General features: G+C 34.8%; 2 protein-coding genes and 2 non-coding genes across 4 annotated transcripts; all 4 read left to right on the top strand.

The window, feature by feature from the left end:
- The first annotated feature begins 11,976 nt into the window (after positions 1 to 11,976).
- On the top strand, positions 11,977 to 15,078 carry LOC136230473 (plant intracellular Ras-group-related LRR protein 3). Its single transcript, XM_066019548.1, has 3 exons — positions 11,977 to 12,686; positions 13,883 to 14,049; positions 14,179 to 15,078. The coding sequence occupies exons 1-3, from the start codon at positions 12,117 to 12,119 to the stop codon at positions 14,825 to 14,827; spliced, it is 1,386 nt and encodes a 461-aa protein (XP_065875620.1). The 5' UTR covers positions 11,977 to 12,116; the 3' UTR covers positions 14,828 to 15,078.
- Positions 15,079 to 16,673: 1,595 nt separating this feature from the next.
- On the top strand, positions 16,674 to 22,928 carry LOC136230484 (uncharacterized). The gene is made up of 13 exons (XM_066019563.1): positions 16,674 to 16,806; positions 16,911 to 17,006; positions 18,179 to 18,249; positions 18,348 to 18,737; positions 18,820 to 19,034; positions 19,152 to 19,481; positions 19,630 to 19,840; positions 20,512 to 20,604; positions 20,710 to 20,801; positions 21,041 to 21,158; positions 21,305 to 21,390; positions 21,815 to 21,866; positions 21,966 to 22,928. The coding sequence occupies exons 3-13, from the start codon at positions 18,241 to 18,243 to the stop codon at positions 22,491 to 22,493; spliced, it is 2,124 nt and encodes a 707-aa protein (XP_065875635.1). The 5' UTR covers positions 16,674 to 16,806; positions 16,911 to 17,006; positions 18,179 to 18,240; the 3' UTR covers positions 22,494 to 22,928.
- LOC136231405 (U6 spliceosomal RNA) lies at positions 16,716 to 16,818 on the top strand. Its single transcript, XR_010689797.1, has one exon. It is a non-coding gene; the product is annotated as a U6 spliceosomal RNA (small nuclear RNA).
- Positions 17,598 to 17,696, top strand: LOC136231409 (U6 spliceosomal RNA). Its single transcript, XR_010689800.1, has one exon. It is a non-coding gene; the product is annotated as a U6 spliceosomal RNA (small nuclear RNA).
- Positions 22,929 to 27,391: the final 4,463 nt, after the last annotated feature.

Below are 27,391 nucleotides of genomic sequence, written 5' to 3'. Positions count from 1 at the left end.
TCTGGTCGGACTCCCTGGCGGCTGGTCTGACCACTGCACGGATCTCCAATCTGAGGTTTTCCAGGGAAGCGGTTAGCTCCTGGAATCGTTGGTCGTTTTGTTTCTGCCGCTCAAGGCTGGCCTGGATTTGTTCCGCGAGGTGCTCTCTCAGCTCCTCATATCTCCGGTCACTGGTTTCCATGGAATCTTGCGGTTGTCGGGGTTGAACCATTGCCAAAAGAAGTTTCGGGTCAGGAAACGATTGGCTCTGATACCAACTGATACAGATTGAAAGCGATAAATGGAGGTTTTAATCGTAAACCAACAAAGATCTTCTTCTCTAGCTAGACTAGAAGGAGTGAATCCCGATAAACAAAGGTATAAACCTTAATCTCAAAGAGAAATGATAGTTGATTGAAAAGTTGCCATATCCTTACAAAATGAGGGTTTAAATACAACCTCTAAAAGATAAGCAAAGGACAGGGACTACCCCTACTAGGGTTACAATACAGTTAATAATAAGAGGGTAAGATAGGTAATGCGCCCAGACAACAGGTACAGAGGTGCAGGTACGGAGCGTCAGAGGTTGTTGGTGAATTCCTTCGACAGGAAGTAAACTTGAGATCCGCCCAGTGTAGTTGTTGGTACGCCTCATGGCGTACGCCTAGATCCGCCCCGCTCGCGTGTTAAGGGGATCCGCCCTCCTAGATACAACCTCGGTGGGAACGCCGAGAGGAGATCCGCCAAGGCGCGTGTGATTGTTGATCCTAGTTAGGATGTCCGCATCAAATTCAAAAATGAAATGATTGATAAAAATTTACAGTCTAAAAATTAGATTCAGCTAAAGATTAGATGAAGGCGACCAGCGATGAAGTTGGGATACTAGAGCCGACAAATAAATAAAAGACACACTTACTATTGGTAGGGTTAAAGTAGTCACCGTCCCCTCTCCTTCCCACGGTCTGCAACCTTCTACGATTTCGATAGGTTTGATCAGAGATGCTCATCACCTCCTTGAAATCACTAGATTTATTTTCTTACCAAAATTGTCAAATCTGCTCTCACCGTGACACTAGCCATCTGTTAACTATCCATATTAGGAGACAAGCTGGCCCAAAGAACTTTGAAGGACAATATATGTGTGGGAAAGAAAAAAAAAGGAACAAACTAAAGCTTAGATTAAATAAAAAAAACATCAAAATAAGAAAGCACCTAATATGAAAAAATGCACTAACTAGGGAACTCGGATATGCAATAGATGGTAAAGAGAAGGTAGAACCTCTCTCTCCTACTGGAGTTGGTGTTACAATATCTTTATGTTAAAAAAATGATAACTATATCAATCATGTTATATTAATCATGTCGTTTTTATTCTCAAGAGATTAATATAAATTGTATGATTGAGCTTAACTATCAGTCTAAACTTTTAGTTAAAACTTAATAATAGTTTTTTATATTGATCTCGACATTTATAAATTTTATGATCATCCTATTAAAAAATTGCAAAAACTGACAAATTAAGTAAGTGCACCGTTTTGATTTTGAATTTGTACATTTTGTATTTTAATGATTTTCACGTTGTATTATTCTCATTTATTAATAGCACTGAAGTGCTTAAAGATGCAAATTGAGATCCTATTTAGTCAGACATACTCTCAATAAAAGGTTAAATGCATCAACGATTACTTTTTTTTTTTTTGCTAGTAACAGGAAGTAGACCTGGGCATGGGTCGGGTCGGGCCGGGTTCGAGCCGAGCCTGTCGGGTTTTTAATAAAGCCTGACGAGCCCAAGTCCAGTCCAGCCCGTAAGAAATTTAGTCGGGTTCGGATTGGACTCGGGCCTAACATATGAATCCTAAGCCCGTCCGTCCAAGCCCATCTGTATATTTAAAAAAATATAATTAAATTTAAAATGTTACACCAACTTTCTTAATAAAAAAATAGTACACACAACACAATACTTAATAAGTTTGGAAAAATTCTAATAAACTAATTGTCTATCGAAACATCAAATCCAAAATAAATTTCAACATAAAAATACATGCTTATAAAAATATATTATAAATTATAAATTACAACAGCAAACTTAAGTATTTATATACAACAACAACAACAAAGTCTTAGTCCCGAAATGATTCGGGGTCGGCTAACATGAACCATCATATAAAACCGTGAAATCAAGTCGTGTTAGCGACACAAATTCGCTCCCTCCACTCCGTCCTATCCACTACCATATTTTCCTCAATTCCCAGTAAACTCATATCACTCTCGATCACCCTCCTCCAAGTTTGCTTAGGTCTTCCCCTACCCCTCACCACTACATCCCTTTGCCACTCTTCGGTTCTCCTAACCGGCGCATCAAGCGCTCTACGTCTCACATGGCCAAACCACCTTAGTCGGTTTTCTCTCATTTTATTCTCAATAGATGTGACCCCTACTTTTGTCCTAATTATTTCATTACTCACCCGATCCTTTCTCGTATGACCACACATCCATCTCAACATACGCATCTCCGCCACCGACATCTTATGGATGTGGCAGTGTTTCACTGCCCAACACTCCGTACCATATAACAATGCTGGTCTAATTGCCGTCCGGTAGAATTTTCCCTTCAATCTATTAGGCATGCCGGGGTCACAAAGGAAACCCGTAGCACTCTTCCACTTCGACCAACCAGCTTTAATCCTATGAGCAACATCTCCATCTACTTCTTCATCCGTTTGGATAATAGATCCTAAATACCGGAAGCAGTCTGAGGCCTGAACAACTCTCCCATCTAGGGTGATTGTCCCTGCCTCCTTACTCCTATGGCCGCTAAACTTACACTCCAAATATTCTGTCTTACTTCGGCTCAACTTAAAGCCTCTAGATTCTAGAGTTTGTCTCCATAGTTCCAACTTCCTCTCCACTCCTTCTTTCGTCTCATCAACCAACACAATATCATCTGCAAACAGCATGCACCATGGTATACCATCTTGAAGTGAACTTGTTAGTTCATCCATAACGATGGCAAAAAGAAATGGGCTTAGTGCGGAACCTTGATGCACTCCAATCGTAATAGGAAACTCTTCAGTCTTTCCAACACTAGTACATACACTCGTGCATGCTCCTTCATACATGTCCTTTATGATGTCAATATATTTCCGCGAAATGCCTTTCCTTATCAAGGCCCACCAAAGTACTTCCCTTGGTACCTTATCATATGCTTTCTCCAAGTCAATGAAAACCATATGCAGGTCTTTCTTCTTATTTTGATAGTGCTCCATTAATTGTCTCATTAGATGGATGGCTTCCATAGTTGATCTTCCCGGCATAAAGCCAAACTGGTTTTCCAAGATCTTCACCGTCCTCCTTAGCCTTTGTTCGATCACTCGCTCCCAAAGTTTCATAGTGTGACTCATTAATTTGATTCCCCGATAGTTGGCACAATCTTGGACATCGCCTTTGTTCTTATACAAAGGGATTAAGATACTTTTCCTCCATTCTGATGGCATCTTATTGTTTCTCCAAATTTTGTTGAAGAACATCGTCAACCATTCGATTCCTCTTTCTCCTAAACATCTCCAAATCTCAATAGGGATGCCATCAGGTCCTACTGATTTCTTCAACTTCATCTTACTTAATGCCATTTTGACTTCACCCTTTTGAATTCTCCGCAGGCATTCATGATTTATCATATCGTGATGGATACTTATATCTCCAACATCTTGTCTGCGATCTCCATTAAATAAGTCATCAAAATAGGACCTCCATCGTTCCTTGATATCCTTATCTCCAACTAGGACTTTCTGGTCCACATCCTTCACACATTTAACTTTTTCGAGATCTCGCGTCTTCCTATCTCTCATCCGAGCAATTCTATATATGTCTCTTTCCCCTTCTTTCGTATCCAATCTGGTATACAGATCCCGATTCACCTTTGCTCTAGCATCTCGTATGACCTTCTTTACTTCCCTTTTAGCCTCTTTGTATTTTTCGTAGTTCTCGTCACTCCTACATTTCCCCAATATTTTATAGGATTCTCGCTTACTCTTTACTGCTTGTCGTACTTCTTCTGTCCACCAAGATGTGTCCTTACCCGGTGGCATGCTACCTTTAGATTCCCCTAGAACTTCCTTCGCTACTTCCCTTATACTATGCTCCATCTTAGTCCATATCGAATCTATATCTAAATCCATATTACAAGTCCATACATCTTTTTTGGTCATTTTATCCACAAATTTTTGTTGATTCTCTCATTGCAATTTCCACCACTTAATCTTAGTCTCTACTTGTGGTGTTTGTTTTCTTATACATTTCCTACTTCGAAAATCAAGCACCACTACTCTATGTTGGGTTGTCGTACTCTCACCAGGGATTACCTTACAATCAATATAACTCTTTCTCCAAGCACTCCTTACTAAGAAGAAGTCAATTTGGCTCGCATTACCGCCACTCCGATAAGTCACTAAGTGAGATGTTCTCTTCATAAACCATGTGTTCATGATACTCAAGTCATACCTTTAAAAAAACTTAAGTATTTATATTTATGTTTATTAAAATATATTATAATTTATATATATATAGTATATCGGGCCGGATCGGGCAGGGTCGATGTAAAATTTGTAAAGCCCAAGCCCGGCCAGTTTTTGGCCGGCTTATACGGACTTGGACCGGCCGGGCCTAACAATATTTTCATATGTCCAAGCCCTGCTAAACGGGCCTGGGCCTGGGCTCGCCGGCCCATGCCCAGGTATAACAGGAAGGCAAAAAACCCAAAGAAAAAGACAAGAAGAGAAAAAAAGAGTAAAGGCAAGCTAGATAAAAACAACGACTAACAAGCTAAAACCTTTCTGGGCAACGTGCGACCACTACGGTCCATGAAGAGGATATCCCAGAGGCATGTAGAAGATCCACCACACTCGTGATGACCCAAAGAAAGTGCACCAGTGAAGTTCGCCAATCAGACGGCAGTTTGGTTCCCTATCTTGTAAGTATGAAGGAACCGAATTTCCCAATCTCCATCTCTAAGATCCAGACACTTAAGAATAAGCTAAGAAATAGGATGGTTTATACTAGTAGAGTTATTCATAAACGAAAGTACCGAGCTCGAATCTAATTCAATAATCACCTTCTGATACCCCTTATCCTAGGTTAAAGCGAGCCCAAAATAAAGACCCCGCAGCTCTGCCAAGAAAATCGTACATATGCCTATGTTCCCCATAAAACCATCCATCCACAAACCATTGTGATCACAAATCAAGCCCCCCGATGAAGTAAAGCCAAGGTTGCCCTTACTCCCCCATCTGTATTCGCTTTCACCCAACCGACCTCATGAGCTTTCCAAGTTACTATTTCTCTATTCTAATATAAGAATTTTTTTTAAAATAGCTATCACTTCAGCTCTCATCGCTTCGTTAGCTCTGGAATGGATAAAATCCTTTATAGATCCTCGAACATCCTGCCCCTCAAAGACCTATTGATTCCTCCATTTCCATATCCACCACACTCCCATCGCAAAGATTATGTTCCAATACACCCCAACTACTGGAGTATGACATTGGATATTAGCAGTGAACCAGGCCTTCCAATTTAAATTAAAAAAGTACCTTACAGCGACAGAGGCACAAGCTGCTACCTGCCGATACGAGTCTGAGTGTAGTCCTGAAGAACATATAGTTGCGACTCCTACTTCTAGATGAGGTACTAAATCCCATACGTCATTTCTTTTGAATTGATCTAGTTCTTCTTGCATAGCAATCATTGATGCGTCATTTATGCGAATAATTCAAACTTCGCTTAGCATGTACAAACTATTAGGATATCACCGTTCTTCTAAAGTAAAATGTTTAAGAAATTATCTTGTGTGACAATCTATATGTTAATCGACGTGTTAAAATAGTGAAATACTGACAATTTTGATTATGCGAAATGGAATTTGAATCATACATGTAACTAGATCGTCCAAAAGAGGTTTAATATATTAAATGATCAATGATTTAACGTCTGAATTTAAAAAAGTAGACTTTACAAATTTAGAGATAGAAAGAGAAGCACTTATGGAATAGAAAAAATAAACGGATACAGATACCATACTATTAGTTGAACACTTCAAATGAGAGAAAAAATTTATTCTACAACTAACACATGACTTCATAATAATTATTTTTATAGACTAACAACAACACTTATTTATAATTTTATCAAAACAAATAGTTTAAAACAAACAGTAAACAACACCTAATGCAATAAATTTTCAACCAACCATAATATAATAACTATAAAATTTTAAGTTATAACAATATATTTTTTAAGATTTTCTACCAATAACTCAAAAAAAAAGACGTACTTATAATTCAATCAGAGTGTGTTTAATATAGGATTTTATACTAGAGTCTCGGTGTTCCAAGTCACAAAAAAACCTCCCACTCATCTCATGATATCTGCTATACACTTAAATTAAAAAAACTCAATTATTATCATTTATCGAAGGTATTCTACTTCTACAACACTTGCAGAAAAAAGAGAGGAAAGACGGACTCACTTGTCCAGTTTTGCAGTTGCCACCAATCTCCACCCACCAATTAATTGTTAATTTTTAAAATGAATTCATATTCTTAAAATAAATACTGAGATCAGGCCCTTCAGTCCCCTCTACGTTCATCATGTAAAACGCCTCCTCTGCAAGTGGATTCATCTGCAAGACCTATTTTCTTCTTCATCTCATGATTTCGTCTTTCTTCTTCTTCACCATCTCCTCATTCTAGACAATTTTGTTTTCAATTTTTATAAGCTCTATTCTTAGGAATGGAATTTTGGAGTTCATTTTGTTCACTATGTTCTCACGACTAGATTTTCTGGAGTTGAAATTAATTATTTTTATAGATCTTAGAGTATGTTTCCTTTGTGACCTCGACATGCCTAATAGATTGAAGAGAAAATTTTATCGCACGACAATTAGACCAGCATTGTTATATGGTACGGAGTGTTGGGCAGTGAAACACTGTCACATTCATAAGATGTTGGTGACAGAGATGCGTATGTTGAGATGGATGTGTTGTCATACGAGAAAGGATCGGGTGAGTAATGAAATAATTAGGACAAAAGTAGGGGTTACATCTATTGAGAATAAAATGAGGGAAAACCGTCTAAGGTGGTTTGGCCATGTAAGACGAAGAGCGCTTGATGCGCCGGTTAGGAGGACTGAAGAGTGGCAAAGGGATGTAGTGGTGAGGGGTAGGGGAAGACCTAAGAAAACTTGGAGGAGGGTGATAGAGAGTGATATGAGTTTATTAAGGATTGAGGAGAATATGGTAGTGGATAGGACAGCGTGAAGGGAGAGAATTTGTGTCGCTGACACGACTTGATTGCACGGTTTTATATGATGGTTCATGTTAGCCGATCCCGAATCATTTCATGACTAAGGCTTTGTTGTTGTTGTTGTTGTTGTTGTTGTATAGATCTTAGAGTACCATAGAGATCAACGATTAAAGATTTCAGCTACACCAAAATGATTTTCTTCCTAGCAATTTCATTTTTTTATCTTCAATTAACCATCAAATAAGATTTCGCGACATCGTTTTGGCGATTTGAGGTTTAATTTACTCAGTGATTTATGATTTTTGGTTTGTGTGTTTTATGTAATTTACTCTGATGTTTTCAATTAGAAAATCTATGCTACCTCGCCAGATTATTATCGACAAGAACTCTCTACACTACTAGAAACAAAATTCTCTCTTGGGAATAAGAGGCTTCAAATGAGTACTTGATGCCGGCAATGTTACGATTTACTCAGCTTGAAGGCAAAGAAATCTATCTACGGTACGATTCTCCAACTACTAAAAACCTTCCCGCATTGATCTTTCAATTGGTCGTACAACTTGAATCGGTGAATCTCTCTTCATTTATTGAGTTTTCTTTCTCCGCTCTAGTAGTAGTGGTAGGGCTATCAACAACAATGACAACACCTGTAATCTCATTACTCATTTTATTCAAGCTTTGATTGCTCTTAATGCTAACCAGAAGATAACAATGAGCATGGAAGAGATCGGTGGAGGAGGTGGATATGTGCGGTCGAGATGGATGGAGATATAGATAAATGATATTATTTTGATTTTAAATTTAAGAGTGGAGTACACGTGTCATGAGATGAATGAAAGGTTTTCTTTATGAGTTGAAACTCCTAGACCTTAATATAAAATCCCATTTAATATAGATTCCATAAATAGAAAATAAAAAAATTGAAAAAAAAAAAATTCAACGCATTAGTTGAGAACTTGGTCCAACTCATATACTCCAATCATCATAATCTACCCGACCCATATAAACTACCCATCTAAAAGAGTTCTTTTCAGGTTACTATTTGCCTTTTCATTTTAAAAGTGAGAGTTTTAGGTATTTGGTTAGTGACTTCCTGTTTGCCTTTTACACCTGAAAAGCAGCATTATGTGTTTAGTTAGTGATCTAATGTTTGCCTTTTAGACCTGAAAATCAGCATTTTACAAAAGCATAGAATCTCTGCTTTTTGAAAAAACAGCTTTTTCCAACAGCAAACAGCAACAACAAACTGTAACAGCAAACAGCAACAGCAAGCAAACAATAGGTAAAACAAACGAGCCCGTATAACTAATTGTAACTAATCATAATCTATCCAAACAATCAACTAATATTTGTACGTGGGTTGGGTTAAAATTTTATTATAAACCAATCAACTCATGTTGAACACCTCTAAATGACAACCTATGTGAAATAGAATTATTTCAATTCTATTGAAAAATCACGATGGAGCAATTAGAATTTTGATAGATGTGCTGAGATCCAGGAAACATCTTATTTAGATTAAATTAATAAAAAAAATTACTATATTGAAGACTTAATTAGCCAAATTTTAGTTTGATGAATCTTACAGTAGTAAGAATAGAAACAGGGAAAGTTTTCTTTATAGAGAAAGAGAGAAGACCGAACAAGCATTGGAGAAGAAGAGAGTCTCTTCGTTTTCTTTCGATACTCAGAGTCCAAGAAGAAGAAAAGAGAATCCACAGATTAATCAAGTACCAATGTCATTAAGTACAACACGCCAACTCTTTATTGATTGTCTAAGGGCTCTTTAGTCTTTGCGCAAAGGCTAGGGGCAGTTCCGTCTTTTCACCACAATAGTAGATTCTAGAAGGGCTTCATCAGCTTATCATGGGATCAATCACACTCAAGCTCCCCACAAGATCATCACCACCATTCATCATAATCATTGTGATCAATGGTTATTATTAGGACACTTGTCTTTACTTTTTTTTTCCTTGCCCATTAAGTTTACTTGATTGGCACACCTAGCATTTAAGTATCAATGTAATAGTTAGTTATTGTTTTGTTTTAATGAGAAATACAAGAAATTGATTTCTTACCTCATTCAAATTATTATGGTATCAGAGCAAATATCTTTCTAAAGGTTCCTTTGTTGAACCACCATGACTGCTCCATTGATTACTTCCAGCAGCCCTTATCCTTTGCCTCAAAATGAAACTCCTGCACTATCTCTGGTGTCCCAAGTCCTCACCGGAAAAAATTACCATCAATGGTCAAGGGCTATGAAGGTTGCCCTGATGTCGAAACATAAGTTCGCCTTTGTCGACGGCACCATCAAAGCCCCTACACTCGACGATGCAATGTACAATCAATGGGAAAGGTGCAACAACATGGTCATGTCATGGATCCATCATGCGCTGTCACAATCCATCGTAAGGAGCATCATGTGGCTCGATAAGGCGGACCAAGTCTAGGCAGACCTGAAAGAGAGTTTCGTACAGGCAGATTCACTCAGAATACTAGAACTACGCAGGGAGATACATAGCCTTAAGCAAGGAAGTGGTAATGTTTCAGAATATTATACCTGTTTGAAAATCCTTTATGACGAATTGATGAACCTCAGGCCAATGCCCAAATGCACCTGCAGACAGACCTGCAGTTGTGATGCCTTCAAAATCCTTCGAGACCAACAGGGTGCAGACCAAGTTATAACCTTTCTTCAGGGATTAAACGACTATCTTCTTCTCCAAGGCTTGTTTGATCTTCTCTCTTTCTCTGTAAAGAAAACTTTCCCTGTTTCTATTCTTATTATTGTAAGAATAGTTTGATGAATTTATCAAAATTTACTAAATTGAAAACTTGATTGATACTCTACTTAAAATCTTTAAAAAAAATATATCTAATACTCATTCAATTTCAAAATAATTATTTGATGATACTATTTTTCGGATTTAATTTTTAAGACAACTTTTTTCCATTTTTACTCCTTATTAATGAGCTTAATATTAATTACACATTTTTTTATTTTAAGTTTTTAGTGTATGAAAAGTAGTTGAATTTAATGAGCGATACAAAAAATAAAAATAATTAATAAAGAGATATAAAATGTATATTACTCTATTTTTTATAAATTTAATGTAAATCAATCATTTTCTTAAAGCATGTTCAATACAAGCAAATTTAAAAGTTGTCATATCTGAGTAAATTATCCTAAAATATATTATTTTAGTTTTTCTCTCATTCACATCACTTTTAATTTTTTTTTTAAATGCTTCAATGCTAAGGAAATTCAAAAGTTGACACTAGAGTCCTCCAATAGTAGAAAATTAAATAGTTTTTATATTAAAAAAAATAAACAGGGGTGCTAAAAAATACATATTGCAAATAAAAAACTAAGCAATCTTGGTTACTCCAAGACACTCTTCCAAACATCTTTCATGTCATCAAGTACCTTTCTAAACACCCCAATTGGAGATTCTCTTAACTTTAGAGTTAGGCTCCGTTTGATAATGAGTTTCAACACTTAAATTTTAACACATTAAGGGGGCGTTTGGTTTGCAAATGGTAAGAGAAAAGAAATCAAGAAAGGGAAACTAAAAGAAGCAAAGGAATAAGCATTCATACCCCTATGTGTTTGGATATGTTTAGGGGGAAAGGGAATAGAAAACCTTAGGGGGGAGTGGGGAATGAGTTAGAGGAGTTAGGGGTAAACCCAAAACTAAAAAAAGGGAAAAGGGAATCATTGAATTAGCAAAACAAACACCAACAAAGGGAATGAAGCCTCCCATTTCCCTTACCCTTTCCTGAAACCCCCAAACCAAACGCCCCCTAAGTGCTTATTGGATTCAAGCTTATTTGATATCACAATTTAAATATTTGTGTTAAGTTACAGAATTACCTATTCTAGTAAGTCAAAAGATTTAACTTAAAATTTTAAGTTAAATATTATTAACTAATATTTTTAAGGGTAAATTTCAAATAAAATTCCTGTGGTTTCACTAATTTTCAGATAAAGGACTATGGTTTACTTTTTGTTATAACGAGAATTGAGGTTTTCAACTTTAGCAAAATAAGGACTTTTTCGATTGATACTATTAAAATCACCATTGACGACTTCAAAAATGGCATATTTTAAGAACTACTAATATTCTAAGCAACTTTAATTCTTCAACTTTTTTATTTTGAGATTATTTAGATGAAGATTGGTAAAGAGAGAGAAAGTTAATGTTTAGAGAGTGAAAGTTCCAAAAAAGATGATTTTCGAAAATCGAAAATGTAGTTACATAGAAAATATGACATGGAACAACTTTAATTCTTGAAAATTTTCATTTTCAGGTAGTTAAGAATGGTTTAAATAGCATTAATCCAAGTACGAAATCTCAATTCTCGTTTTGACAAGAAGTAAACCACAGTCCTTTATGTGAAAAATAGTGAAACCACATGAGTTTTATTTGAAATTTACCCTATTTTTAAATTGAGTACTTATTTTTTTTTAATCAAATTCAGTACGTATTTTTAATATTTATCAAATAGATATATTATTTAATATTTTCAATATTTATAATATTTAAACCCTTAAAATTCAATATTTATTTTGTCTTAATTGGTTTAGATAATCAGTTTATTATTAGTAACTATCACACATAGAGTTTTAGTCATAGTCCCATCTGTTAATTTTAGTTCCATTTTTGACCCTTAATTCGTTGAATAATTGATCGTTAGTTTATCGTGAATTCCGCTCCTTGTAGCCCATTTTTCATATTCAAAGTTCCAACCTTTCTACTGCTACTTACCGAAGACTGAAGTATCAACATTTTTCCTTTGGCTTCTTTTGCAGCTTTCAAGGTTTCTCAACGAAAATGGATCCGATCCAAGTGAAATTCCCAATCCTCTCCAGTATCTTGTCCCAACTTGATCCAATCTCTCACCCACCACTCCAGCAAGAACTTGACCACAATCTCAAATCTCAATTTCCTCATCTCAACGACCCTAAAATTTCCTCCTTGTTAGTTCAATCCATCCCCGGATTCCCAGCCACCATCGTCCAAATCCTTTTCCACCTTAAGTCGTTGGGTCCTCGACCCGATCCGGATACCGTCTCCGCGGCCCGAATCAAGCTGGCCGAAGATGGACCGGAGAAGGAGCTGGAAGTGTGCAAGGCAGTGGTCAGAATGGAGGAATTGCACGATGAGTATGAGACGCAGTTGAAAGAGGCGGAGGAGAAGCTTATTACGGTTTATAAGGATTCTGTAGGGGAATTTGATGATGATCAAGTGAATGATGAGGTTGTGGCGATACTGAAAGAAGCAGAAAATGGTGGTATTGTGGAAACAGTGGATCTTTCTGACCGACAGTTGAAGTTACTTCCTGAAGCTTTTGGAAGACTTCATGGATTAGTTACGCTTAATCTTGCTTGCAATCAGCTCGAGGTAATTTTTTTAAATCATTAGATTTGTTTCTCTGCTTAGCTGCTTTTGGTTTGAGATTAGGATTAAGATACTCTTTGCTATGAAGTATGCAATTTGATTAGTGGTGCTTATTAAGGTACTAGTTTTGATTGCAAAGCCTTGCATTTGTTTATGAAATAAGCATCTCATTTCATGTTATATAATAGGGTAGTTGTCCGCTTCGATTCAAGTATTATCCCTGGTAATTCACGGCTTTAAAACACATCTATACAACAACAACAACAAAGCCTTAGTCCTGAAATGATTCGGGGTCGGCTAACATGAACCATCATATGAAACCGTGCAATCAAGTCGTGTCAGCCATACAAATTCTCTCCCTCCACTCTGTCCTATCCACTGCCATATTCTCCTCAATCTCTAATAAACTCATATTCATATCACTCTCGATCACCCTCCTCCAAGTTTGCTTAGGTCTACCCCTAATATATATGTAAAGGAAATACACCTTACTAATATATATAGTTTCAGGGACTCCCTTAGGCCCATTGTAATAGCTTGGTCCAGTACTACGTAGATATTGTCCACTGCAACCCAAGCTACATCTCTTGGGACTCATGACTTTAAAACGTTTCTTCATATGAAAGAAACACACAACTTACTAATATAGCCTGTAACTTCTCTCCAATATCGGTTTCTGTTCATTCTTGCTCTCATTGCATCCTTTAGGGCCGTCCTTTCACCTAGGCACTCCCTCCAGACTGGGTTGTTACAGGTTATTAGCTGTTAGTTGTATTTTCGAGGGCACTGGGCAGAAAGTTTCTGATCCAGGCTGCACATTTTTTGGGTTATATTGTTCTTTGCTACAAATACTATTGGATTCCTCCTTTTTGTATGGATATGCTTGCCAATTGTAACATGTTCGCTGAATGAGAACTTTTTTAGGTGTTCAATATTTTGCTTATCAAATGGTATCTTTCATTGGATTTAATAGTTTAAATATCTTGAAGCATATTGTAATAATTGGAACTGATCCATGAGTCCTTGGCGACTATGTTTGGTGTTTCAACCTTCGTGTCACAGTTGATGGGCAGTAAGTTCTTTTTTGGTAAATGGAACCAATTAACCGGTCATGACCCTTCGTAATTAACATACTAGAGATCATGGGTACTTTGTTGAGTGTTCTTATTCATATTTGGTTCCTTTATTTGTGGAAACAGGTCCTTCCTGATTCAGTTGCAGGACTTAATAAACTTGAGGAGCTTGACATTTCATCTAATCTTTTGGAGTCACTGCCGGACTCTATTGGAATGCTGCGAAATCTTAAAGTCCTAAACGTATCAGGAAACAAGCTGAATTATCTTCCTGAGAGCATTGCTCTTTGCAGGTGATTATTTTCCATTTGTTTTCCTAGCTTATCTTCCTAATCACTATGTTTCTAGATGTTCCTTTCAATTTCGTTTTTTTTCCTCTTATTAGCTTGATTTCTGAAAACTTTTGATTGACATGTATTTAGTTCACTGGTGGAATTGGATGCAAGCTTTAACAACTTGATGTCCTTACCAAACAATATTGGATATGGATTGGGGAATCTCGAAAAACTTTCGATCCAGCTGAATAAGATCCGCTTCCTTCCGTCATCTGTCTGTGACATGAAGTCTTTGAGATACTTGGATGTTCATTTCAATGAGCTCCATGGCCTGCCAAATGCAATTGGGAAATTGACAAATCTTGAGGTTCTCAACTTGAGCAGTAATTTCAGTGACTTGACTGAACTTCCCGAAACAATCTCTGATTTAGTGAACTTGAAAGAGCTGAATCTGAGCAACAACCAAATCCGAGCTCTTCCTGACTCATTCGGTAGGCTTGAAAACCTAACCAGTCTCAACTTAGATGAAAACCCACTCGTAGTTCCTCCAAAGGAGATAGCAAGCAGTGGCGTTGAAGCTGTTAGGGAGTTCATGCAAAAGAGGTGGCTCGATATGATAGCCGAGGAGCACCAAAGGAGACTGCTCGAGGCAAGTCAGCAACAAGAACAACAGTCTGGATGGCTGGCGTGGGGTAATTCTTTGTTGAATAACTTCGTTTCTGGTGTTTCGGGAAGTGTTTCTGGATATCTTGGAGGAAAAGCTCAACGAGATCCATTGCTGGACCAACAGCTGTGAATTATACTGAAGCTTCCGGTTTCTGTAGTTCGAGTGCATACTATTATGCAGTATGTAAAACCGGTGAGGTAGCTTTTGATACGAAAACGAGCTTGTGTGTTGATGATTTGCTGCTTATGTTTGATATTAAAACAGATTTGGATATGATTTTAGGTATCCAAATTTGAGTGTCTAAAATTGTGCCTGTATTTCTGTCATCACAATGTGTATTTAGTTTTCTAATAGACTTGAATGATCCTTGTATTCTTATATATTCTTAACCGATGATGAAACAGTCTGGAAAAAAGTGTAGAACTACCCTTTTCGTTTTTGGGGGAAGTGCAGAGGTAAACACATAAAGGTATCAATAAGGTATAAAATGTTACAATTTTACTTCTAACGTTGGCAAGCAAGATCAATGTTATTTGTATCTAATAAAAAATTTGAACGAACTGATTTGACGGTTATAATGAACACATTGGCATGTTTGTTGATAATTTGTTTTAAGCAGTTTTTTCTTATTAATTTATATTTGACATATTTACTTATTGATATTTTGACAGATTATTCGTGGCAATGTTAGTAATGTAATGAATATTTCAGACATTTGATGGAGTTATTTCGACTGGAAATTTGGTATTTTCATCCATGTTCATCTCATATAAAAAAAATTAATAATTTTATGCGTCGGTCATCTTGGCTCAAATAATATTTTATTTTAAATAAATATTAATATATTGTCTCTAATTTAGTAATCTCATCCATGTTCCTCTCAATAAATAAATATAAATTTATCAAATTGAGGATAACAGACTATCTTCCTATTTTGATAAGGGTGAGACACTTATATTTATTTAAACAATTCTTGACTTTCCTCTAACTAATCGAAAAGAAATTTAGAATTTAAAAATCTAAGGCTGAGTACAATTGGATGTAATTTGGGATTTAAAAATCTCAATGGTACAATTCAATTCAGTTCTAAAGAAAAAATCAACGATTTAATCCCGTTTTGGATTTTTCTTTTCAAATATTTGGTTCGGTTTCAGAATCTCTAACATATTTACACAATAATATTAAGAATTTGACAATCTCCAAAATTGTACCTAATTAAGTCAACAGTATAATATTGTTCCGTCCTAAAGAAAAATTCAACCGTTCAATCAAATTCTGAATCTTTTTATTTAGATATTCAATATGGTTAAGAATTTCCAAGATTCATGCTCAGCCCTGGCTAGGGCTGTGACTCGTCAGAAAATTGACGAGTTCGAGCACAACATTCTGCTCACGAGCCTTGCTTGCGAGCAACTTGTTAATTCAGTTCATGAACTTTGTTTGCGAATAGCTCATTAATTATGTTCATTTTTTTAAAATTAATTATATTGATTTGAGATTTCTTTAACACAAACATATTTTTGAAACCTACAAAACTAAAATCTTATATAAAACTACGTTATTTTACATTTCTCCCTTTATTGAATTATTATTATTAAAATAACAATCGAACCGACGTGTTCATAAACATTATGATCGAATTTGTTCATAAATTTATAATCGAGTCTACTCGCGAGCTTCTGAGCCGAGTTTCTCCATGCTTAAACTCGGTTCGTCAATAAATCAAACCGAACACGATTAAATTTTTATTGAACTGCTCAACTCATTTACCACTTCAGCCCTGGCTACATCCTTTTTTAAAAGGGGAAGCTATCATTTTATTTATTTTCAAATAATGAAATATGATATTTTATGTAAATTTCTCTTTAAGCTATGATATACAAGCTATGAAAGCCCAATATTAAATCCACGCTAAAGCCCAACTGATTATGATATCAAATGAATCGATGAAGTCCCACATTGTAAATTAACGAAGCTTTACAATACTTTAAGAAAGAAAAGTTGAGATTCAAGTATCGTCCCTTCGGGGACATCCGATAAAATTGGAACGATACAGAGAAGATTAGCATGGCCCCTGCGCAAGGATGACACGCATAAATCGAGAAATGGTCCAAATTTTTTTGAATTTTTTTGAAATTCGTTTTCCCTAAAACCCTAACCCTCAGCTTCCATGCTCTGTGTTAATGAAATCAGTTGTTATTTTCAATTTCAGCAAAATTACACTTCAAATCTCCTGCAATGTCTTATTCCTTCCTTCTACAAATTTAGTTCTGCGCCCATGGTCCTAATCTACTCTGTATACAAACATGTAAGTCGCTATTTTTTATTTCCCTCATTCAGTTCGTGCGTTCTTGTGCAATTACTTCAATTCCTGTAAATAAAGTCATTACTGCGGCTGCATTGTAAATGAATCTGAGGAGCAGTGAGGATCCTTGTAGCTTAACTTATACCGATTTTGTTAACCGTTGGCCCATGATAGCAATATTGGACTGCTGGAGGAGATTAGTATAGAAACTGGCGACTAGAATGCCTAAAAAGATGAAGCAATAGATTTTGGATTCTCACTATATTTTGGTATTATTCTTGCTGTAATGAATTTGTTGATGGGGTTTGTGTATATTTACTGTAGCTAAAGGTAGTTTAGTTTTGATGAGGTTCTAAAAAGATTGTTTGCGTCTCCTAATGATACTACATAAGGCTTATTAGCATTCTTATGGGATGTACAATATAGAAATTTGATTCAACTACATATTTCAGTTTAAGTTTGGCATGCAATCCCATGTTTTAATATGTTTTCTGTAAATGATTAAATATTCTGTTATTGACATATGAAATCCCATATTGCCAGTTTGTGCTTCTCTGGTAGACTTTGAGAAGCCAAAGATAACAACTAACATTTCTTCCTTCGGGGACATCCCATAAAATTGGAACGATATGGAGAAGATTAGCATGTCCCCTCCACAAGGATGACATGCATAAATCGACGGTCCAAATTCAATTCGTTTCCCTTAAACCCTAAATCTCCAAAAAATAATTGAATTTGTTTTCCCTAAACCCTAAATCTCCAGCTACGGCTTCTTCTTTTGCAAATTTGCCTCTGCGCCAATTCTATGGACAGAGGATTCTTCATGAACAGGCTAGTTTTTATTTCCAATTTTCGCTAAATAATGTTCTTGTGTTCCTAAAATTTTAAATTTTTGGGTTGTTGGATTATACCTATTGCTATTACTTAAATTCCTTTAAATAAGACATTGCAGCAATTAATGTGATTTTGTATTCACTTGCTGGTAGCTTAAGGTATAGCGATTTTGGAATGTATATGGCTTCCTAAACAATGGATATAGCAATGTAATTGAAGTATAGAGGGACTGATTTTAAGTTTAAGTTTTGTGTGCGTGCAATATCATGTTTTAATATCTTTTCTTTAAATGATGAAATATTCTGTTATTGACATATGGTTTTGTAAATGATCTTTTGTAGGTAATCAGTAAGTCCTGAGTTTGTTATTCTGGCAGTGTAATCTTCTATTCTCTTTTTTATCCATGAAGTTTGTAAGTTGCTCACCCCTTTTCTTTCTCACTGTCGGTACCTTTGCACATTCACAAACACCTTTATAGGTACTTATTATGTGTTATCGTTGTGTTTCCAGACATGCTTAAGTAGAGGTAATGGCTATCATTTACCGCCATGTTTTGTTCTGGATGTGAGTGGGTTCAGAATATTACTTGATTGCCCACTGGATCTTTCAGCGCTCACAATCTTCTCTCCTGTTCCTGCTGATTTTTGTCCCATACGGTGTGATGAATTTTCTAATTCTACACTTCATGATTCTTTGGATATGGAAGTGGAGACTCAAGAGAGGCATAGAAACGGAGCACCTGTTGATGCAAAAACTTTAATCTACGCAGAGCCTTGGTACAAAACTGCAAAGAACTTGCACCTTTGGGATCCTTCTTCTTTTGACATAGTATTGATCTCAAGCACAATGGGCATGTTCGGGCTGCCGTTTCTTACTCAAAGTAAGGGTTTTTCTGCCAAGGTAAAAAAGAAAGTTGACTTAATTTTTATTGTTTTTTAAGAAGCTTATTAATTTGTGCTTTTGTGGTGTTTGGCTGAGTCAGATATATGCAACTGAAGCAACTATTAGGCTTGCACAACTTATGATGGAGGATCTTGTGTCAATGCATATGGAGTACAGGCAATTTTATGGTTCTGGGGAGTCTAATTATCCTAAATGGATGAAATGGGAAGAACTTGAGTTGCTTCCGTCTCCAATTAAGGAAGTGGCTCTGGGTAAAGATGGTTCGGAGTTGGGTGGATGGATGCCATTGTACAGGTAAATGATACTGCATTTATTTAAGCTGACACTCTAGTTTACATTTTTCGTTTGCATCTTTGTCCATTGCCAATGCGTCCATGATCTGCTACTTCACTGAATGCTTGAATTGTTTAGTTCAAAGGATATCAAGGATTGCATTCAGAAGATTCAACCACTAAAATATGCAGAAGAAGCCTGCTATAATGGTGCAGTAGTGGTAAAGGCATTGAGCTCAGGCTTAGAAATAGGCTCATGTAATTGGACAATTGAGGATCCAAAAGGAAAGATTTCATATATATCAAGCTCGATAATTGCGTCTGCCCATGCAATGGAGTTTGATTACCGTGCCCTGCAAGGGACTGATCTGGTCTTGTATGCAGACTTCTCATCTCAGGATGTGATAGAAGATGCTGAACGGCATGATAATTACTCTGCTTCAACTAGCAATGATCTTTTAACTTTCAGGTACTGTTGCTTTATGTGGTCATTGCCAGTGGTTTGAATAAAGTATCAGGCGGATGCTTTAGTCCTTGCATCGATATTTGGAATAAGTTGTATTTCAAAATTTATTTTTGGAATGGTGCTATTAACATATATTTTAGCTGCATTGCAGTGCTGATGCAGACAATTTGAAAGAATCGGAGGACTGCTTACTGAGTAGTGAGGAGAGCTTAGAGGAAAGTGAGAAACTAGCTTTCATATCCTCATGTGTTGTGGATTCTGTTAAAGCTGGTGGTTCTGTCCTTATTCCTCTAAATCGACTTGGTACCATTTTGCAGCTGTTGGAGCAAATATCACTTTACCTTGAATCTTCTGCTCTGATGGTAAAATCAGATTTTCTTTTTCCATTCTCTTTTGCATATATGAAGATATTCAAGAACCATTATTGATGAAGTAATTCTTTTATCAGTTCATTGTTTGATACTCAAATGAATTATTGTTGAAACTGAAGTAGTTTAGTCCTGGTCCGCCATGTAGGAAAATAAGCCTCATGGAGGAGGGTCCCAGTTTGCAATTCTTTTTCTTCTAGAATTAAGTGATCTCAACTTGTGTTAGTTGCATTTTGCTGCCTCAATGTGCAAATTGGTGATTCTATCTTGAAGTGCTTTAAGATTAATTAGTGATAAATTCAGTCCATCCTTCCAGCTTCACATCTTTAATCAATGGATTTTTTGGACTTGGACTTGTGTCTAGTATAACCGAGTGCAATACTCCCTCATTTGTCCAGAAAACATGGGAGTGGGAGTTGGTTTAAAATGTTTCTTCTCTACTAACTAGAAATGTTTTCCTTTTGCAATTTCTACTCGGATTTTTTTACTGCTACAACTTATTCTTTTTTTATGCATATTGGTTCTGTAAAATGATTTAATTGCCTATCAAAACCAAGCATAGACTTTGATCACTAATTATTTATTTTGAATGCAATGGTTGAAAGGTACAAACTGTGGTTTTAATCTTTCATTTATTTTTTATGACAACGTTCATTTTTATGTAGGTTCCAATATATGTCATATCTTCTATAGCAACCGAGTTACTGGCATTCACTAATATCATACCAGAATGGCTGTGCAAGCCCCGGCAAGAGAAGGTACTATCAGAGTTTTAGTCGGTTAATGTTTTGCAGAACATGTTTCTGTTCCTAGTGATATGTGCTTGAACAGAATGGTTGATTTCTGTACTAATGATATGGCAGCTGTTTTCTGGTGAACCATTGTTTTCACATGTTGAACTAATGAAGCAGAAGAAGCTTCATGTGTTTCCTGCTGTTCATTCACCTGATGCGATGTAAGATGTGCGTTTTTCTACATGCAATTTTTTTTTTTTTGGAAATGACTGGCTTCCAGAAAAGATCACCACTGTTGAGACATAACCCATCAACCCAATATATATCTCTCTTCAATCTTTGAGGAAGCAAATGATACATTGGGGAAATATATGTTCTCATATTATTTCTTTTCTAATAAATCCTTTGCATATCTAAACAGTCGTAAATTAATTTCTTTAGTTAATATTTTTGTTGTTAGAAAAAATTGGCAGGAGCCGTGCATCATATTTGCTCCTCACCTGAGTCTGAGACTTGGCCCTCTTGTTCCTTTGATTCGACGCTGGCATGAAGATCAAAACTCTTTACTTATCCTAGAGGTGCTCAAGTATACTCTTATATATTTCTTACACTGATGAAATATGATTCCATAATTATATTCTCGTAATTGAAAACTATACTCTCTGTTCTTCAATTTTGTTGTGATTACATTGTAGAAATGGCTAAAGGAATATATGGTTTGCAGGATGCACTAGATGCTGATATGGCTCTCTTGCCCTTCAAGCCAATATCAATGAGGGTTCTAAATTGTTCATTCCTTTCTGGAATACCGTAAGGATACTTACTTGTCTTATCCATTTTTCGAAAATTTATGGCAGTTCTTTTATGGTGTCATTTTTCAAAGAGTATTATCCTCAGAAGCAACATACTTTTTCTTTGGTGTTTTACGATAATTTTCCATATGCAGCAAAGTGTTTAATTCTAGATTCAATAATCTTTTCTCCATCATCTAAAATTGATTGGGTGTTACTGTCATATCTGCTGTTATGTGTTTGTTATTGATGTTTTTGTGGTCCTGTACGGGTGTTAGTTTGCTGTCATATCAGATATCCGTGGATTATGTGTTATTTTACTGCTTACCTGAGATGACAGTTTTTGTATCTGTTAAGCCTATGCCTATCAGTTAGAAGCTCCTGGAGCAATTATTTGTGGTTTGACGCTCACTGCTATTTTCATCAATACTGCATCTTTGCAGGACAAAGAAAGTTAAGCCATTGCTGAAGATATTACAACCGAAAGTTGTTGTGGTAACCACAATTTACTTGTCCTATGAACCATCTATCTCTCTTTCTCCTTTTCTCTGTAACTTCCTATTAAGTTGTTTGTCATTTTTTTGCAAAATGTAGCTTCCAGAGCATTTAAAGCCACATATAAATGCTAGAAACACAAGTTCAGATTCATTTTCAGTCTGCTACTACTCTGAAAATGAAACACTAGATCTAAAAAGCTTGAAAGACGAATCAGATTTACAGATTGCAACTGATTTGGCTACTCAACTCGAGTGGAGAAAATCGAAACTGGAGAATACGGATCTTGCAAGACTTAGAGGACAGTTATTCATAAATGATGGCAAATATTGGTTACTCTCTGGGAACGAGATGTCGAATTCGTTGCAGATGAGACCATTAATACATTGGGGTTTGCTAGATATGGAGAAGCTTTTTGTTGCATTGTCAAACACTGGTATTAATGGATCTATGGCAGCAAGCACAAGTGATACTGAATCATCAAAGAGCATTGGGATCATCCAAATTCAAGATCCAGGGGAAGCCTTGATAGAAATTGGAGCAACGAGCACAATAGTAAGTACTCGTGATGAGATTTTGGCTGCTCGTATTTCTCAAGTTATTAGCACCCTTTTGGATGGAATATAGGATGGCGGTTTCATAGTTGTTAAAGTCGTACCTAAGACCCCAGGTGCAAAAAGCACCAGGCCAATCAGTTCTACACCGGCAAGGTACGAGTATCCGACACCAAAGGAGGAGCTTCAACCAGAGGCTTGGCCTTACTAAGTCTATTGGAGTTGGCAACTTCTCTTGTAAGAATCTTGAAAATCACTTGCCTTTGCTACAATTCATCCTTCAGTAAATCATGTAGAGCTATTTTGAAATGGATTAAAACTTATGTTATAAAGGTACTAATAGCGGTGTTTTAAAGAGATTATGAACATTGGTGATTTTAGAGAGACAAAAGCAAGAATATGTAGAGTTCTTGGGCATTCAAGGAGTTTGATGAGTTTTTTTTTTTTTTCCCATCAATCTTATAATCTTTGTTCTTAAAAATAGTATTTCTTATCCTCCGTGAATGTAGGAAAAATTAGCCGAATCATGTAAATATTGTGTTTTAAGTTAAATATTGTGTTATAACATAACAAAACATGATTAAATTCTAAGAACTACATTAATGAAACAAAACAAGATTATAATAAAACCACATATGTTGTTTGTATTTGATTTGTATAACTTTGTATGTTTGTGTATATAACATTACAGATGGGGTTAGGCTATGCTTACTTTGTTTTTGACAAAGTAAGCTTTACTTTGTTTTTACCACCATTGGATGAACTTACTTTGTTAAAGTAAACCATTATTCAATGGTGAAGAAAACAAAGTAAGCGTTACTTTGTCAAAAACAAAGTAACCATAAAAGGCACCCATTACAGACTGTTGAGATATCAACTAATGTTAAGAATGGAAACTCTAATTGCCTATGAACAAACTCCAACTTGTCATCTGCTTCTCGGATGTTTCCAATTCTTTCAAAACATTTTGTATTTGTCAAACATTAATGTCTTGCTTGATTTAAAAGAAATCAATTCAACAACTATCTTATTCACTTCATTCACATCAACGTCTAGTCCGCCTTTGGATTGAAGCAACTTTGAAATAATGGACAAGTTCCACGTTGATTTTGGACAATAGAGACTAAAAAACTGTAACACTAACTTTTCCAGCTTGTCTTAGTACTGCAACGGTAGTCGATGCATCAATGTCCTTATAGCTAGTCTTGTTGAAGTTTTTGAAACATCTATATGGTGCTTGACTAAGGTGTTGTTTGATAAAACTGAAAATTAAATGCTGAAAAAATAAATACTGAATTTTAAGTGTTGAATATTATAAATGCTGAAAATATTGAATGATTTAATTTTTATAAAAATATTAATTGATGATATTTAACTTAAAATGTTAAGTTAAATATTTTGACTTAGGTGCTGTTTGATAAAACTGAAAAATAAGTGCTGAAAATATTAAATGATTTAATTTTTATAAAAATATTAGTTGATAATGTTTATCTTAATGAATGAATTAGCTCGTCATAATAGTTAATTAGTTAGCATGTTTGACATGATTGAAGTAAGATCACCCTACTTATTCCCTAACAATCGTTGTTTTTTTTCTTAAAATTGACTTGGAGAGCTCATCTCTAACCTTTTTTTTTGTTGCATCCAAAATACAATAAACAATACTTAATTATTAAAAGAAATAAACATTATTTATTAGTTTTCATTAATATTATATGTAATGAATCTATGTTTTAATTAATATGATACATGAATTTTTCTAAAATACAATGTTTTTTGATGTAATCAAAATTTAACTTCAATAAATTACATAAATTTCTTTAAATTAATAAATATTTCTCTAATATTAAATTAATTCTTTTAGATTTCATAATTCAACGTATTTCATTTAATTTCCATAAACAGATACACGTATACACATCAATAATTCTTCTTCCCTTTATATATAAACCTCATTCACTCCTATTTTCTTCACAACTTTGTCTAAATATAAAAAAAAGGTAGAAACAATTAAACGATGGAAATGAAATGTTTGCCATTTGTTCTAGTATGTGTGATGATTATTGGACTGTTTTCACGACAAATCGAAGCATCTTTGAAGGGTTTTGATAAGTGCATGAACGAATGTGTAGGTGAATGTTTTATTCCACCATGGACTCCTATTTGCCCCGCTGCTTGTCTAGTTGGATGCATCATTGAGCCTACAGGTGCTACTATTCAAAACACACCTGCCCGTTTTTGCACTTTTGGTTGTGCTACTTCTCTATGCTCCAACATTATGACCAAAGATAATCTTCGTACGTAAACTCCCATTTCATTTCTCTCTTTTTTATATTCTTATAAGATGCTAAATTTTGTATATATTTGGTTTTTTGGTTGTGTTTTTTCAGATCTAGATGAAGTGGAAAGCTGCGCAAATACTTGTATCAGATCATGCAATAAGAATTATGTTCCATAAGTTCATTGATCGATTGTTTTAAAGGAATTGAAAGAGTTTTTTTTTTTTTTTTTTTTTTAAAGCTATGATATAAGTTCAGGCAACTAATGATTCAATGTCATGAATAAAAGTCCTATTTGTGTTAGAGTGTAAGTAGTTGCTTTACATTGCGAATTTATGTAACGGAAATATATGTATCTCTCTCATATCATTTTATTGTTTTATCTGGCATTTAAATGAAGTGTTATTTCTATATAAAAAATAGTATTATTAATTTGAGTTAGAATTTTACTTTTGAATTAATACTTAAAATGACTAACAAAAAAATATTAGTAAAATTAGTTATACTAATTAATGTCAATTACAAATATTTTATAGACTTGAAACATTATTTGTTATGATCTAAGGGTGAATGTGGTTTGATTCGGTCCAAAAACCGGACTGAATAGAAATGGATAGAATTGTTTCGGTTTGGTTTGAAGTGAATTCAACAAAACCAATTGGATTTGGTTCGGTTCAAGTAAAAAACGAATACAATTCTTTAATTAACTGGTTTTTCTTAATTAACTACTCCATAATTACCATTTCAAAATAAATTCATTAATCAATATTAAACCTGTCAAATGAATTCTTTTGACTTTTGTTGGGTGAATGAATTGCATTAATTTATTAGGTGTTGATAATAGTTATCTGCTTGCTTGTAGACATGTTCACGGGTCTAGGTGTTCGTCCGGCCCATCCAGACCTGTGTTCCCTAGGTTGAGTTTGGACAAGAAAAATTGTCTTTAGATCCAATCTGGTCTAGGCTCGTTAAAGCTCGTCTATATTTTATCCGGTCCGTCTATTAGTATTAATTATTATATATTAATATTTGTTTTTAAGTACACATTTTTATTTTTTATTAGTAAAAATTATATATATATTTAGATGTGCTTATATGGATTGGACTTGAAATTTAATTTTGAGAAAATTACACAAGAACTTAGTTTTGGATTTTATTTTACAATTAACTATCCTCCCTTTTTAAGATTATCTTAGGCATTTAATTTAATTGGATAAAATCAGATTCTATTAAAATATTTTTAATTTTGTCAAATTAACAGTTATCTAATTTTTAATAATTTCAAATTAAATTTTCCAAAATTTCGTTTCAACTCTTTCTTTCTCTTTACAATTTATTTTATCTACCATTTTTCCTAATCTCATAACACCTTGATCCCACTATATTTTTATTGTTTGATTGCCTATATCCCTCTTTACTTTTTCCTAATCTCTTCCTATTCTAACATATAATCTGTGTAGTTTTGTTTTCTTTAATTTCATTTTTTTGGGTTTTCTGAATTTCTTGTTTCTTTATCTTCTACATCGGTAAATTTACCTTTCAATTTGTATAAAATCTATATTCATAGTTTCCTCAGTTCTTTTCACATTTTCACTATTAAATGAGATTGACTTCAGACACATAAAAGAAGAATTGAAATCAAAGTGGGAAGGAAAATCATGAGAAACATAGAACTAAAAAGCTTTTAAAAAAAATACAAGATAAAACTCCTTCCAAAGATATTTCAGAAGGTATAAATTAGAAAATTTAAAATGGGTGTAAGACATTTTTAAATTTTAACTTCATCTGGAAAAAATTTACCAAACAGATTAGAGAAGCACCAAATTTTATCTGGATATGTTTTCTTCATGGAAATTAAATTTATGAAAAAGTAGAATTGTAGAAGTAAGGACATCTAAGAATTGTAACCTACAATTTTCGTGAAGCCATTGAAAAAATAAGCAAAACAATAAGTCAAATTTTAAGAGATTGAGATGGGTTTCATAGGAATTTAGTCATTTTTGCTGAAAATCATAGATGGATGTAAACAAGTAGGTGGCTGAAGCAAAAACAAAAACGACAGTAAAGAGATGAAGAAGGACGGGTTAATGGGGATTATTAGTATTTTTTTTATTGAATATTTTAATAAGAAAGATCTTTTCTTCAAACTTAGAATAAATGATACAACTTTGAGATAACTGGAAATTTTTACAACAAACGCGAGTTTTATGTAACCAACCCTAACATTTAGCCCAAAACAAATTTCAAATTAAAATAGAGTATTTTGTAGCTACATTTAAATAAAGTGTTGGGAAAGACTCTTTTTTTTTTGTAGTGATTCTAAGGCACGTGTAACATATCTTCCGCAGTTGACTTACTTTTTTATAATCGAATGATTAATTGATTACATTTTACGCAAGTTTAGAGGGCTAGCTGAATATTTTATGCAAGTTCAGGGGGCTATCGAGACACTTTGAAAGTTCAGGGGGCAATCAACTATTTTGGACAAGTTCAGGAGGCAAATGATGTATTAAGCCAATTATAATTATTGATTTCTTTTTTTTTTTTTTTTGATAAAAAGCCATATCATTTCATATAGGCTACATCCACAAAGGCAAGAAAAATGATTACAAAGAGCAATAATAAAAACTACAAAGAGCAATAAAACCATAAAAGGTACAAATAAAACAAACAAAAAAGTCATATTCTTCTC

The sequence above is a fragment of the Euphorbia lathyris genome, chromosome 5, assembly GCF_963576675.1.
Source record: "Euphorbia lathyris chromosome 5, ddEupLath1.1, whole genome shotgun sequence".
Classification (NCBI taxonomy): domain Eukaryota; kingdom Viridiplantae; phylum Streptophyta; class Magnoliopsida; order Malpighiales; family Euphorbiaceae; genus Euphorbia; species Euphorbia lathyris.
This window is presented reverse-complemented; position numbering and strand designations above follow the sequence as displayed.